Raw genomic sequence first — 13,150 nt, 5'->3', positions numbered from 1 at the left:
TGTATGTAGTATGGAGCAACAAACTCACTTGTTTCACCATGGTTAGTTTGCATTTTGAAGAGCTGGCTTTGGGCTCACCTGAGTCCTGACATCGATGTAGCCTTCAAGATGAAGAGCAGAGAGGAGATAAGAAACCTCACTTCATATCCTGGTGACCATGTAGAAAGTGAGGTTAGCCATCCAACTAGAGTTGCCACCTCATCTCTTTAAAACCGAACACATATTAAATACACAGGTTCTGGGGCTAATTTATTGCAGTTAAGGCACCAAGTGAGTTTAATTACCACCTTAAACAGCAACAGAAACTGTGTATTTAATGTGTTCCATTTAAAAAGGATGAGGTGGCAACCCTACATCCAACAGGAACACAGAAAGAAAAACCTCCTTCAAAATACGTGTTTAGTGTCGGTATGTCCTAATGTAGAAGAATTATTATTAAAAAATAATTTACATATTAGTGCTGTAAACCAGAAAAAAAACACAATCCAGTTTACTATGAAGTGATAGCTGTCCTTATAATCATCCACCGTGCCGTATGAAAAAACTTTCATCATGCTCTTCTTCAAATATACCATGTGCTGCACCGCGTGCAACAATCTAAATTGACTCACCAGAGCCCCAAGATCACTAGGACCAATCAAGCCTTTTATCAATTTAAAGATGTATTACTCCAAAACTCTTCAGCAGTCATTAACACTTTTCCATTGATGATGTACTCCTATCAAGCAAATGGCACAAGTTATGAAATAAACAAATAACAAGGTGATCGTGCAACACTATTTAATAAAATAATAAATAAAAGGAAGCAACAATTGTTCTGCTTACATTAAAATGTGCCCAGGCCGGCATCAGCTCGATAAGCCTGCACAATGCCCCTGGCGATCTGGAACTGGCTCCCAATGCCCCCTTGTAATCTGGAGCTGGCTCCCAATGCCCCTGGCAATCTGGAACTGGCTCCCAATGCCCCTGGCAATCTGGAACTGGCTCCCAATGCCCTCTTGTAATCTGGAACTGGCTCCCAATGCCCCTGGCAATCTGGAACTGGCTCCCAGTGCCCCCTTGTAATCTGGAACTGGCTCCCAATGCCCCTGGCAATTTGGAACTGGCTCCCAATGCCCCCTTTCAATCTGCAACTGGCTCCCAATGCCCCTGGCAATCTGGAACTGGCTCCCAATGCCCCCTTGCAATCCGGAAACTGGCTCCCAATGCCCCCTTGTAATCTGGAACTGGCTCCCAATGCCCCTGGCAATCTGGAACTGGCTCCCAATGCCCCTGGCAATCTGGAACTGGCTCCCAATGCCCCTTGTAATTTGGAACTGGCTCCCAATGCCCCTTGTAATCTGGAACTGGTTCCCAATGCCCCTGGCAATCTGGAACTGGCTCCCAATGCCCCTGGCAATCTGGAACTGGCTCCCAATGCCCCTGGCCATCTGGAACTGGCTCCCAATGCCCCTGGCCATCTGGAACTGGCTCCCAATGCCCCTAGCAATCTGGAACTGGCTCCCAATGCCCCTGGTAATCTGGAACTGGCTCCCAATGCCCCCTTGTAATCTGGAACTGGCTCTCAATGCCCCTGGCAATCTGGAACTGGCTCCCAATGCCCCCGGCAATCTGGAACTGGCTCCCAATGCCCCCGGCAATCTGGAACTGGCTCCCAATGCCCCTAGCAATCTGGAACTGGCTCCCAATGCCCCTTGTAATCTGGAACTGGCTCCCAATGACCCTGGCAATCTGGAACTGGCTCCCAATGACCCTTGTAATTTGGAACTGGCTCCCAATGCCCCTTGTAATTTGGAACTGGCTCCCAATGCCCCCTTGTAATCTGGAGCTGGCTCCCAATGCCCCCTTGTAATCTGGAGCTGGCTCCCAATGCCCCTGGCAATCTGGAACTGGCTCCCAATGCCCCTGGCAATCTGGAACTGGCTCCCAATGCCCCTGGCAATCTGGAACTGGTTCCCAATACCCCTGGCAATTTTTGCACAATTTTTTTGCACAATATTTTAATTTATGAACTTATGAATGTAATATTTTAATTAGCATATTCCACGCTGTATATTTTATATAGGTAATACGTTTAGATCTTTTTGGAGATAATGGTTAATAGATAACACTTATATTTTTGGAGGGCACGTAGTAAGGTAAATTTTTCTAATAACTGCGCCTGACTTTCCTAGTTTTAAATAGTTTTGTGTGATTCATACTTAAAGGGGCAGCAGTTATATTCAGAGCTACCATAGGTTGGCACCTTCTTTAAAAGATTTTAGAAAGAAAACCTGACAAAGATTCTCACCTAAAGTTAAAAAATGTATTACCCTGCCCTTTTGGAGAAATTTTACTTGCTTCTATGCTCAGTGAGCGGACAGGAAGTGAGGGCAAATCTCTCAATAGTCTACAGAGACAGCAATAAAAATCTGACCCAAATTCCAACTCTCTCCTTTTTTTTTTTTTTAAATTAAAAAAAAAAAAAAAGTTTGGCATGAGATATGCTTTAAAAGAGATTAATGGCATTTCCCCTCCCCATTCATACTTACCTAGGTGGATACTGCATCTCCACCCCCCCCCCCCACACCGGCTCTACACTGAGAACGGAGAGATCGAACGCCGCCGATCGCTCGCTTCTGACAGCTCCCCGAGCAATGAGCTGCTGCCTGTCAGTCAGCAGCTCCCTGTTCTGCCCCCTCCTCGCTCATTGGATTACTGGGCTGTGGAAGGGCAGCGAGCGACTGGCTCAGGCTCTCAGCGGCTCGCTGAGAGGCTGAGCCGGGTATCGGGCCAGGCATCTGACAAATCCTGACTCCGTGGTCGTGATGACGCGGTGCCTGGACTTCAGCTGCTCTCTGATAAAAACGAGTCACAGGAGTGCAGAACAAACTGCACTTCTGTGAGCCAAAGGAGATGTACAGCCAAACAAACTTTGGCTGTACATCTTCTTTAATAGTTTTTGAGTCACAGATTTAGAACAAATATAGGAATAAGGAGTTCTGTCTTTCTGATTTCCCTTGACTCCCTGCTTTCTATGAAACTGGGTATGGGATTGTGATTAAGAAGGAAAGAGAAAGCCAGGGGATTAGCATTTTCAGAAGGAAACCACCAATAGGAGCCCTATATTTTACTCGTGACATGTGCCCTTTGACATATTATTATCTAAGATCTATGAACAAATAATTGAATTTAGATCGTAATTCCATCCCTTCACAATGACACATAACTGTTACAGTTTCCTCCAGTGCTCCCCAACCTGGTCATGGCTGTATTTCAGTGGTTTGGGGACATGTGGATCTAGGATGGGTATATCAGAGACAGGAGGATTAGAGATGGGTGGATCATTAATTGGTGGATCAGGTATGGGTGGATCAGAAATTGGTGGATCAGTAATCAGGGGTGGGTGGATCATTAATCAGTGGATCAGGGGTAAGTGAAGCCTTTATTGGTGGAGCAGGCATATTCTATCACCTGTCATTTTTTAAGTCTGGGACAGGGTCCATTAAAGCCTTTTTTACTGGCAGGCAATCCTAACACCAGGAGGTGGGCTTCCTAATCATGTGACGGCTGTGATTGTCAATCACAGAGGTCTCATGATCAGGAGCTCCCTGTCATAAACAATATCTGTGTAGCTGGGTCACAGAGCTGGTAGCGCACTCTAAGCACAGAATGACGTTTCCCCATAGGGTTATAAGGGTCACTTGTCCTGTCCTAAATATATACACTCACCGGCCACTTTATTATTAGGTACACCTGTTCAATTGCTTAGTAACACAAATTGCTAATCAGCCAATCACATGGCAGCAACTCCATGCATTTAGGCATCTAGATGTGGTGAAGGTGACTTGCTGAAGTTCAACCCCAGCATGGTAAAGAAAGGGAATTTAAGTGACTTTGAACGTGACATGGTTGTTGGTGCCAGACAGGCTGATCTGAGTATTTTAAAACTGCTGATCTACTAAGATTTTCACGCACAACCATCTCTAGGATTTACAGAGAATGGTCTGAAAAATATCTAGGAAGCGCCAGTTGTTTGAAGGAAAATACCTTGTTGATGTCAGAGGAGAGTGAGCAGACAATAGAAAGGCAACAGTAACTTAAATAACCACTCGTTACAACCAAGTTATGAGGATACCATCTCAGGTGGCACTCCTGTCAGTTAAAGGGATTGTAAAGTCAGAAGGTTTGTAACCTAATGCATTCTATGTGTGATGCATTCTGTGTGTGGAAGCCACCCCTAATACTTACCTGAGGTCCCTCTAGCTACAGCGATGTTGTAGGAATGTCTCGGCCAGGACTCCCCTCCTCATTGGCTGAGACAGCAGCGCGGCGCCATTGGCTCCTGCTGCTGTCAGTCAAAGTCAGTCAGCCAATGAGAATAGAAAGTGGGCTGGGCCGCAACGCAGTGTCTGAATGGACACACCGAGCTGTGACTTGGCTTGGGTGCCCCCATAGCAAGCTGCTTGCTGTGGGGGCACCCAACTGGAGGGAGAGGCCAGGAGACCCGAAGAGGAGGATCCAGGCTGCTCTGTGCAAATCCTTTGCAACAGAGTAGGTAAGCATGACATGTTCGTTATTTTTCATTTAAAAAAAAACAAGACTTTACAATCACTTTAAGAACAGGAAACTGAGGCTACAATTCATACAGGCTCACCAAAATTGGACAATAGTAGATTGGAAAAACGTTGCCTGGTCTGATGAGTCTTGATTTCAGCTGTGACATTCAGATAGTAGGGTCAGAGTTTGGTGTAAACAAAATGAAAGCATGGATCCATCCTGCCTTATATCAACGCTTCAGACTGATGGTGGTGGTGTAATGGTTTGGGGGATATTTTCTTGGCCCACTTTGGGCCCCTTAATACCAATTGAGCATCATTTATACTGCCTACCTGAGTATTGTTGCTGACCATGTCCATCCCTTTATAACCAGTGGCGGAGCCAGAGGGCTAGCTGGGGTGGCAATTGACACCCCAGATGACATCCTTGCCACCCCTGTTGCCACCCCGCTTGCGCTAGCTGAACGAGGGGGCACCTGTGCATCAAGTTCTCTGTGACTGTGAGACTGTGTGACTGAGAGCGGTGAGCGGCAGCGGCGCCGTGAGCCGCTGCACAGCTAACCAATCACGTGTGCCTGCACACCTGATTGGTTCGCTGTGCCGCTACTCACCTCCCAGCTCCGCCCTCGTCTTCCGTGTCCTGTCCATCTCTGCTGCCGCCCGCCCGCCCCCTCCTCCTCCCAGCTCCGCCCTCGTCTTCCGTGTCCATCTCTGCTGCCGCCCGCCCCCTCCTCCTCCCAGCTCCGCCCTCGTTTTCCGTCGCGATGGCATTGGCCGAGGAGGAGGCAGAAGGACTCGAGGAGACGCCGGGGGACAGAAGGACAGGTAAGTGCACCGGTCTCGGGTGGGGGGGGGCACGGCACGCTGGTTATTCTACATTAAGGGGTCACGCTGGTCATTCTAAATTAAGGGGTCACACTGGTCATTCTACATTAAGGGGTCACACTGGTCATTCTACATTAAGGGGTCACACTGGTCATTCTACATTAAGAGGTCACACTGGTCATTCTACATTAAGGGGGTCACACTGGTCATCCTACATTAAGGGGTCACGCTGGTTATGCTGCATTAAGGGGTCACGCTGGTCATTCTACATTAAGGGGTCACACTGGTCATTCTACATTAAGGAGTCACACTGGTCATCCTACATTAAGGGGTCACGCTGGTTATTCTACATTAAGGGGTCACGCTGGTCATTCTAAATTAAGGGGTCATGCTGGTCATTCTACATTAAGGGGTCACGCTGGTCATTCTGCATTAAGGGGTCACGCTGGTCATTCTACATTAAGGGGTCACGCTGGTCATTCTGCATTAAGGGGTCACACTGGTCATTCTACATTAAGGGGTCACACTGGTCATCCTACATTAAGGGGTCACAATGGTCATTCTAAATTAAGGGGTCACGCTGGTCATTCTAAATTAAGGGGTCACGCTGGTCATTCTAAATTAAGGGGTCACGCTGGTCATTCTGCATTAAGGGGTCACGCTGGTCATTCTACATTAAGGGGTCACGCTGGTTATTCTGCATTGAAAGGGGTCACGCTGGTCATTCTGCATTGAAAGGGGTCATGCCGGTCATTCTGCATTGAAAGGGGTCACGCTGGTTATTCTGCATTGAAAGGGGTCACGCTGGTCATTCTGCATTGAAAGGGGTCACGCTGGTCATTCTGCATTGAAAGGGGTCACGCTGGTCATTCTGCATTGAAAGGGGTCACGCTGGTCTCTCTGCATTGAAGGGGGGCACGGCATGCTGGTCACTCTGCATTGAAGGGGGCACACTATACCTTGATTACTGAAGGCCCCTTTCACACTTTTGTGACCTCAAAGTCACGCAATTTTTTACAGCGTTTTTTTCCCGCAAAACAATGCCTATTACATATTTCTGTTTGCGCCCCCCGAAAGGGGGCATTTGGGGTGGATGGAGCTGGGCAGGGCCAGATTAACGTAGGGGCTATTGGAGCTGCAGCTCCAGGCCCCCAACTTAATATAGGCCCAGTAGGGGCAGACTGACTATTCAGCTCAGGGCCAGTAGGGGGCCACATGAGAGGCTCCCAGCACTTCCTCCTGCAGCAGGGGAAATATGACAGGTGGGGGTTTATCAGTCCGGTGGTGGGGGTAATTACAAGCACCAATCTCCCTCTTTGACTCTCCATGAAGCAGCTGAAAGCTGCTTATCCTCCTCTCTCTCCCGGGGCTTTCAGCTGCTTTCTTTGTGAACCATAGAGGGAGATCAGTGCTTATACTTGCTCCCCCCCCCCTGCACCATTCACCCCAGACTGTCCATCAGATTCCCCCTGCTCTCTGGGTACTGATCCTTAATGATCACTGACTGTGTTCATTCATACCTGAAGCCCTGAACCCCCAAAATCCTCAGCACCAGGCCCACGGTGTTCTTAATCCTGCCTTGGAGCTGGGGTGGGCATATGGGGTGAATGAAGCTGGATGGGGGGGGTGGATGGAGCTGGGGTGGGCACTTGGAGTGTTTGGAGGTTGGATGGGTGTTTGGGATAGATAGTGCTAGGGTGGGCATTTGGGGTGGATGGAGCTGCTGGGGGCATTTGGGGTGTATAGAGCTGGGGGGTGGATGGTGCAGAGTCCGACCCCTGCATTCTGTACATTACATACTCCTGTCTCCTGCATTTTGTACATTACACTCTCCTGCACTATATACACAATACTGTACATTATATACTTCTCACCAAAGTCTTCATTGTCTCAACAGTTGCTGGTTGCTATGCAGTCTCTGACTATTTTAATGAAGTTCTTCTTTAAGGTAGGCTGCGCAATCAAAGCATATTTTATGAGTACTAGGAAGTCTGGGTTTTGTTTACCCTATCCCCTATCCCTTAAGCCCCTCCCACTGCTAAGCAATTGGCCACACCCACAATTTGCCGCGGCACGCTACGCGCGCCGCAGGTTTACTTTTTCTTTTAGTGCCCCTCATTGTAAAGTTCAAAAGTTGGGAGGTATGCACGCATGTATATTGACCCCCCAAAATAATACCTTGCCACCCCTTTGCCACCCCTGTTTTAAAAGTCTAGCTCCGCCACTGTTTATAACTACATCGTACCCATCTTCTGATGGTTCCTTCCAGCAGGATAATGCACCATGTCACAAAGCTCAAATCATCTCACCACTGGTTTCTTCAACATGACAATAAGTTCACTGTACTCCAATGGTCTACACAGTCACCAGATCTCAATCCAATAGAGCACCTTTGGGATGTGGTGGAACAGGATATCCTCATGGATGCGCAGCCGACAAATCTGTAGCAACTGCATGGTGCTATCATGTCAATATGGACCAAAATGAAGATGAATGTTTCCAACACCTTGTTTAATTTATGCCAGGAAGAATTAAGGCAGTTCTGAAGGAAAAAGGGGGTCCAGTCCAGTACTAGCAAAGGGGTCGGGCGTGTTCGGGATCCCACCTGCCTGGAAGCTGACACTGCACGCGGCTAATCACAGGCAGTAATACATTTCCCGGTCCGCAGCTGCACACATCAGGAAATGTCTCACTGCCTGTGATTAGCGGTGTGTAGTGTGGGCTTCCTGGCGGGATCGGGTAGGTGGGATCCTGAAAAACGCCAGAGCCCATCTCTACTAGCAAGGTGTACCTAATAAAGTGGCCGTGAGTGTTTATGTTGGTAACTTGATGGGAACAAGTTAATGCAGCCCATTCATTTGCTTTGGTTCAAACAAATAGACCTCCACAATGCAACACGTTGGTGTAAGACAACACAACACACCATGGCAGACAGGAGTGACACCAGCCTCAATCCTTGAAAAATGTGGACGGAAAGACAAAAAGAGGCCTCCATTGCTGACCTTTTTATGAAATTGCTTCCTGCCTGGCTGCCTCTGTACTTTCTAAACAGACTCTGAACAAAGCATGCAGCCAGTGAAGTCCTACCCACTTCACCCAGGTTAATAAAGGCAGCTTGTCAGCCAATATAACAGCCAAGCAGCTGGTATTTTCCAAAGCAATGAGGCTAAGTGCAATGAGCCTAAATATTTAGTGAAAACATGTTTCCTGTGAGTTCTTCAGTAACACAGGCTCAGTCTCCTATGATAGAATAACTTTAACTTCAGCAATGATCCCCAGACAGGAAACTCGGTCTCTCCTAAGGTCACAGGACCTGTAGCGGAACGTTTCTATCCTATCCTCAGTTTCCGGGGGGAATTCCTATTCCAGCGCTCTGCCCGTCCTTGGTTTCCATAGGAACGAAGACGCGGCCAGTTCAAGGCGATCCAGGAAGATGTCCAAGACAGAAGTGCCGTTCACCTTCCACCCTCTGCCGGACCGAACCTTCAGCTTCCTGGAGAAGACAGACTCCCGGGAATTGCTGACCAAATGGTAAATAAAGCTGACACGGTGCGGAGATGGCGGTGCACAGATCACTTCCTGTGTTCAGAGACTCTATCCATAGACAGATAGAAGGGTCTTCTCTATGTGCCCAATACTATCAACCCCTCCAATCTCTCTCTCTTTATTTCTCATCTGGAGGTCCTTATAGGTGTTGAACACTTCATCTTCATTGCATTGTAGTCCCTGGACACAGCCCGTCCTGGTCCAAAACTTCATCCAGAACTCGTAGGCCCCTTTCACACGAGCGATCCAATCAAATCCACCTGTCAGTTTTTTAGGCGGATCTGATCGGATCCCCCATGCATCCCTATGGGGCAGCGGATGTCAGCGGAGACATCTCCGCTGCCATCCGCATCCGATCCTGTCCGTGAAACCTGGACGGATGGAAATCCTATTTTACATCCGTCCAGGGGATGGGATGGGATGAGAACGGATAGGCGGTCCACTCTCATCTGATTCCCCCATAGAGCACAGCGGGGCTCTGACACCTCCCTCTCCGCACACAGAGCAGAGACAGAGCTGTCACCTGCCTGCTCAGCGGGGATCAGTGTATTGATCCCCCGCTGAGCAGCACGGATCCGCCTACGGAGGGGGACCCTGTGAAAGAGCCCTTACATAGTACATAAGGTTGAAAAAGTCACAAGTCCATCCAGTTCAATCTATGAGGTGTGTGCATATTGATGTGTGTGTATAAGTGTTTATGTCAATAGTACATTGTATACCCCTTTATGTTGTGGTCTTTAAGGTGCCCATCTAATAGTTTTTTTAAACTATCAATGCTCCCTGCTGATACCACTGCTTGTGACAGAGAATTCCACATTCTTATCGCTCTGACAGTAAAGAACCCTTTACGCAGTTTAAGGTTAAAACGCTTCTCCTCCAATTTCAGTGAATGTCTGCGTGTCTTTAACAATGTAGTCCCACTGAAAAGTTTTTTTCTCCCTATGCTAGGGTCACCAGTACAGTATTTGTACATTGATATCATATCCCCTCCCAAGCGTCTATTCTCCAGAGAGAATAGGTTCAGTGCTTGTAGTCTTTCCTCATAGCTGATGTCCTCCATTCCCCTAATTAGCTTTGTTGCCCTTCTCTGGACTTTCTCCAGTTCCAGCACATCCTTCCTGAGGACCGGTGCCCAGAACTGGACAGCATACTCCAGATGTGGCCGGACCAGAGTCTTGTTGGGAGAATTATCGTTTTATCTGTGGAGTGAATCCCCTTTTTTATACATGCCAATATTCTGTTGGCTTTGCTTGCAGCAGCTTGGCATTGCATGCCATTGCTGAGCCTGTCATCTACTAGGACCCCCAGGTCCTTTTCCATCCTAGATTCCCCCAGAGGTTCTCTCCCTAGCGAGTAACTTGCGTTCGTATTTTTAGCACCCAAATGCATTACCTTCCATTTTCCAACATTAAACCTCATTTACCATGTACAGTAGATGCCCATCCCATTATTTTATTCAGGTCTTCTTGTAAGGTTTCCACATCCTGCATAGAAGTTATTGCCCTGCTTAGATTTGTATTGTCCGCAAATACTGAGATTGAGCTATTTATCCAATCCTCTATATCGTTTTTGCATAAATTAAACAGGATTGGTCCCAGGACAGATCCCTGGGAGACCCCACTTTCCACACCCAACCAATCCATGTACTCCCAATTTATCACCACCCTCTGGACTCGCCTCTGTAGTCCGTTTTTAATCCAGGTACTCACCCTATGGTCCATCCTGACAGACCTCAATTTGTAAAGTAAACGTTTGTGGGGAACTGTATCAAATGCCTTTGCAAAATCCAGATACATCACATCCACCGGCCTTCCTTTATCTAGATGGCAACTCACTTAATCGTAGGAGGTAAATAGATTGGCCTGGCAAAATAGATTGGTATGGCTTCAGTCCCAAACCCAGCCCTCATTTATCCATATTTTCTGCATTAAAGCGGTAGTATCCCGCTTTTTGCGACTTTTAACTACAGGTAAGCCTATAATAAGGCTTACCTGTAGGTACAATTAATATCTCCTAAAGCGGCACGGTTTAGGAGATATTTTCACTGCATGCAGCCGCTCACGCGAGCGGCGCATGCGCTTTGAAGGTCCAGCGGACCTTCAGCGTTCCTTGCCGGGAACTTGCCGGAAAATGACTCCCGCGCGGGAGTGACGTCATCGCGGCTCCGGCCAATCACAGCGCCAGAGCCGCCGAACCCGGAAGAGATGCTGAGGGATCATGTCAGCGCCCGCAGTGGTGTCCGGGGGTCCGTGTCGGGGCTTCGTTCTAAGGTAAGTATTTCATAATGAGCTAGTATGCGATGCATACTAGCTCATTATGCCTTTGTATACAACCGCTTTAAACGCAGGTTCTTACTGGCAGAGCTATCATGTCTCCAGACCTAAACCCTATTGAGCATCTGTGGGGCATCCTCAAACGGAAGGTGGAGGAGCGCAAGGTCTCCAACATCCACCAGCTCTGTGATGTCGTCACGGAGGAGTGGAAGAGGACTCCAGTAGCAAAATGTGAAGCTCTGGTGAACTCCATGCCCAAGAGGGTTAAGGTAGCGCTGGAAAATAATGGTGGCCTCACAAAATATTGACACTTTGCGCCCAACTTGGACATTTTCACTTAGGGGTGTACTCACTTTTGTTGCCAGTGGCTTAGATATTAATGGCTGTGTGTTGAGTTATTTTGAGGGGACAGCAACTCTAAACTGTTAGGCTCCATTCACACTACCGCGGCACGACTTGTGCACGACTTCGGGGGCGACCAGTGAAGTCGCGTGCAGCACGACTTCGGCGCAGCTCGCAGGGACCTCACATAATGGAAGTCAATGCAAGTCGCCCCGAAGTAGTACAGGACCCTTTTTCTAAATCGGAGCGACTTGTGTCTCTCCTATTAGAACGGCTCCTGTACTACACTATGGGAGCGTGAGGACCGCAACTTGTCAGGCTGACAAGTCGCGGTCCAAGTCGCGGTAGTGTGAATGGGGTCTTATACAAGCTGTACACTCACTCTACTTTACATTGTAGCAAAGTGTCATTTCTTCAGTGTTGTCACATGAAAGATATAAATATAAATTAAAGATAAAATATTTACAAAACTGTGAGGGGTGTACTCACTTTTGTGAGATACTGTATATGATATTTTTATCATTTTCTTGAGACTAAGAGTCGGTTCACACTGAGGCGACACGACTCCTTACTACTTCGGGGGCGACTTGTGCATTCCCATGCACCACGACTTCGGAACGACTTACAGGGACTTCACATAATGGAAGTCTATGCAAGTTGCTCTGAGGTCGCCCGGAAGTAGTACAGGACCCTTTTTCTAAGTCGGAGCGACTTGAGTCACTCCTATTAGAACGGGTCCTGTAGCGGTCAATGGACCGCGAGGGAGCGCGACTTGTCAGGCTGACAAGTCGCCTGACAAGTCGCGCTAGTGTGAACCGGCTTTCTTTTAGTGGTATTTAATCACCACTTGTTTTTTTTTTATTTTTTTGCACTATAAACTAAAAAAAAAACAACAATTTTTTAAAAAATATATACTTTTCTTAGTTTCTGTTAAGAAATTTAGCAAAGTTTTGTTTTTAGTTATACTTTAATGTGTATGGAAACGTGAACAATGGACTTTTTTTATTTTCTCTTTTTTGAACTGTTAAATAACCCAAGTAGTATTGTTGAAAGTATTTTGTTATGTTGATCCTGCCAGAAATCCAGTGCTGTTCCATGCTCTCTGCAGTGTTCTTACAAGCAGTCTCACTGAAAAAATAAAAAATGTATTTATAGCCAAAACTTTTCTTTTTAAAAGCACAGTATGTGGTTTAGTGGGCAGAGGAATGGGTGTTGTTTACTTTATCGTGGCACCTCCTGCCATTTTGCCTCTAACGTCTCAGTGACCATATTAAATTAGGTGTTTTTTTTCATCCGATTTTCACTTAGTCTCAGAAGGATAAGGTACAGTACCTGGCTGCATCATGTCTCCTAGATGACCTGTTTTCACCTGCCTCTTCTATTGAAAGCGCACGCAGTTAGTTGCTGCATTCCGCCAGCAATCTACTGCAGAGGCACAGCCACAGGAATACGGTCAGTACCTGGGTTATAGCGACTCCTTCTCTGGACATGGAAAATCCAAATAATTCCACACTTCTGAACCATATGTACCCCACTGGGGACCTCCTCACTAGCAATGGTGGATCACAGGCACAAGGGAGCTAGGACAAAAGGGCCTAATAGCATGCATTCTGCAGACAGCCTACA

General features: G+C 47.4%; 1 protein-coding gene across 1 annotated transcript in view; it reads left to right on the top strand.

Annotated features, from left to right (window-relative positions):
- The first annotated feature begins 8,678 nt into the window (after window positions 1–8,678).
- Window positions 8,679–13,150, top strand: part of CFAP300 (cilia and flagella associated protein 300) — a 96,413-nt gene continuing 91,941 nt past the window's right edge. The window contains exon 1 of the mRNA XM_082244387.1: window positions 8,679–8,894. Within this exon, the coding sequence (XP_082100513.1) occupies window positions 8,797–8,894 (98 nt within the window). The 5' untranslated portion in view covers window positions 8,679–8,796. The remainder of the gene's footprint in view (window positions 8,895–13,150) is intronic.

This window comes from Pelophylax lessonae (assembly GCF_965119305.1).
Source record: "Pelophylax lessonae genome assembly, chromosome: 2".
Lineage (NCBI taxonomy): Eukaryota > Metazoa > Chordata > Amphibia > Anura > Ranidae > Pelophylax > Pelophylax lessonae.
Note: the sequence above shows the minus strand (reverse complement) of the source record. Positions and strands in the feature narration are given on the sequence as shown.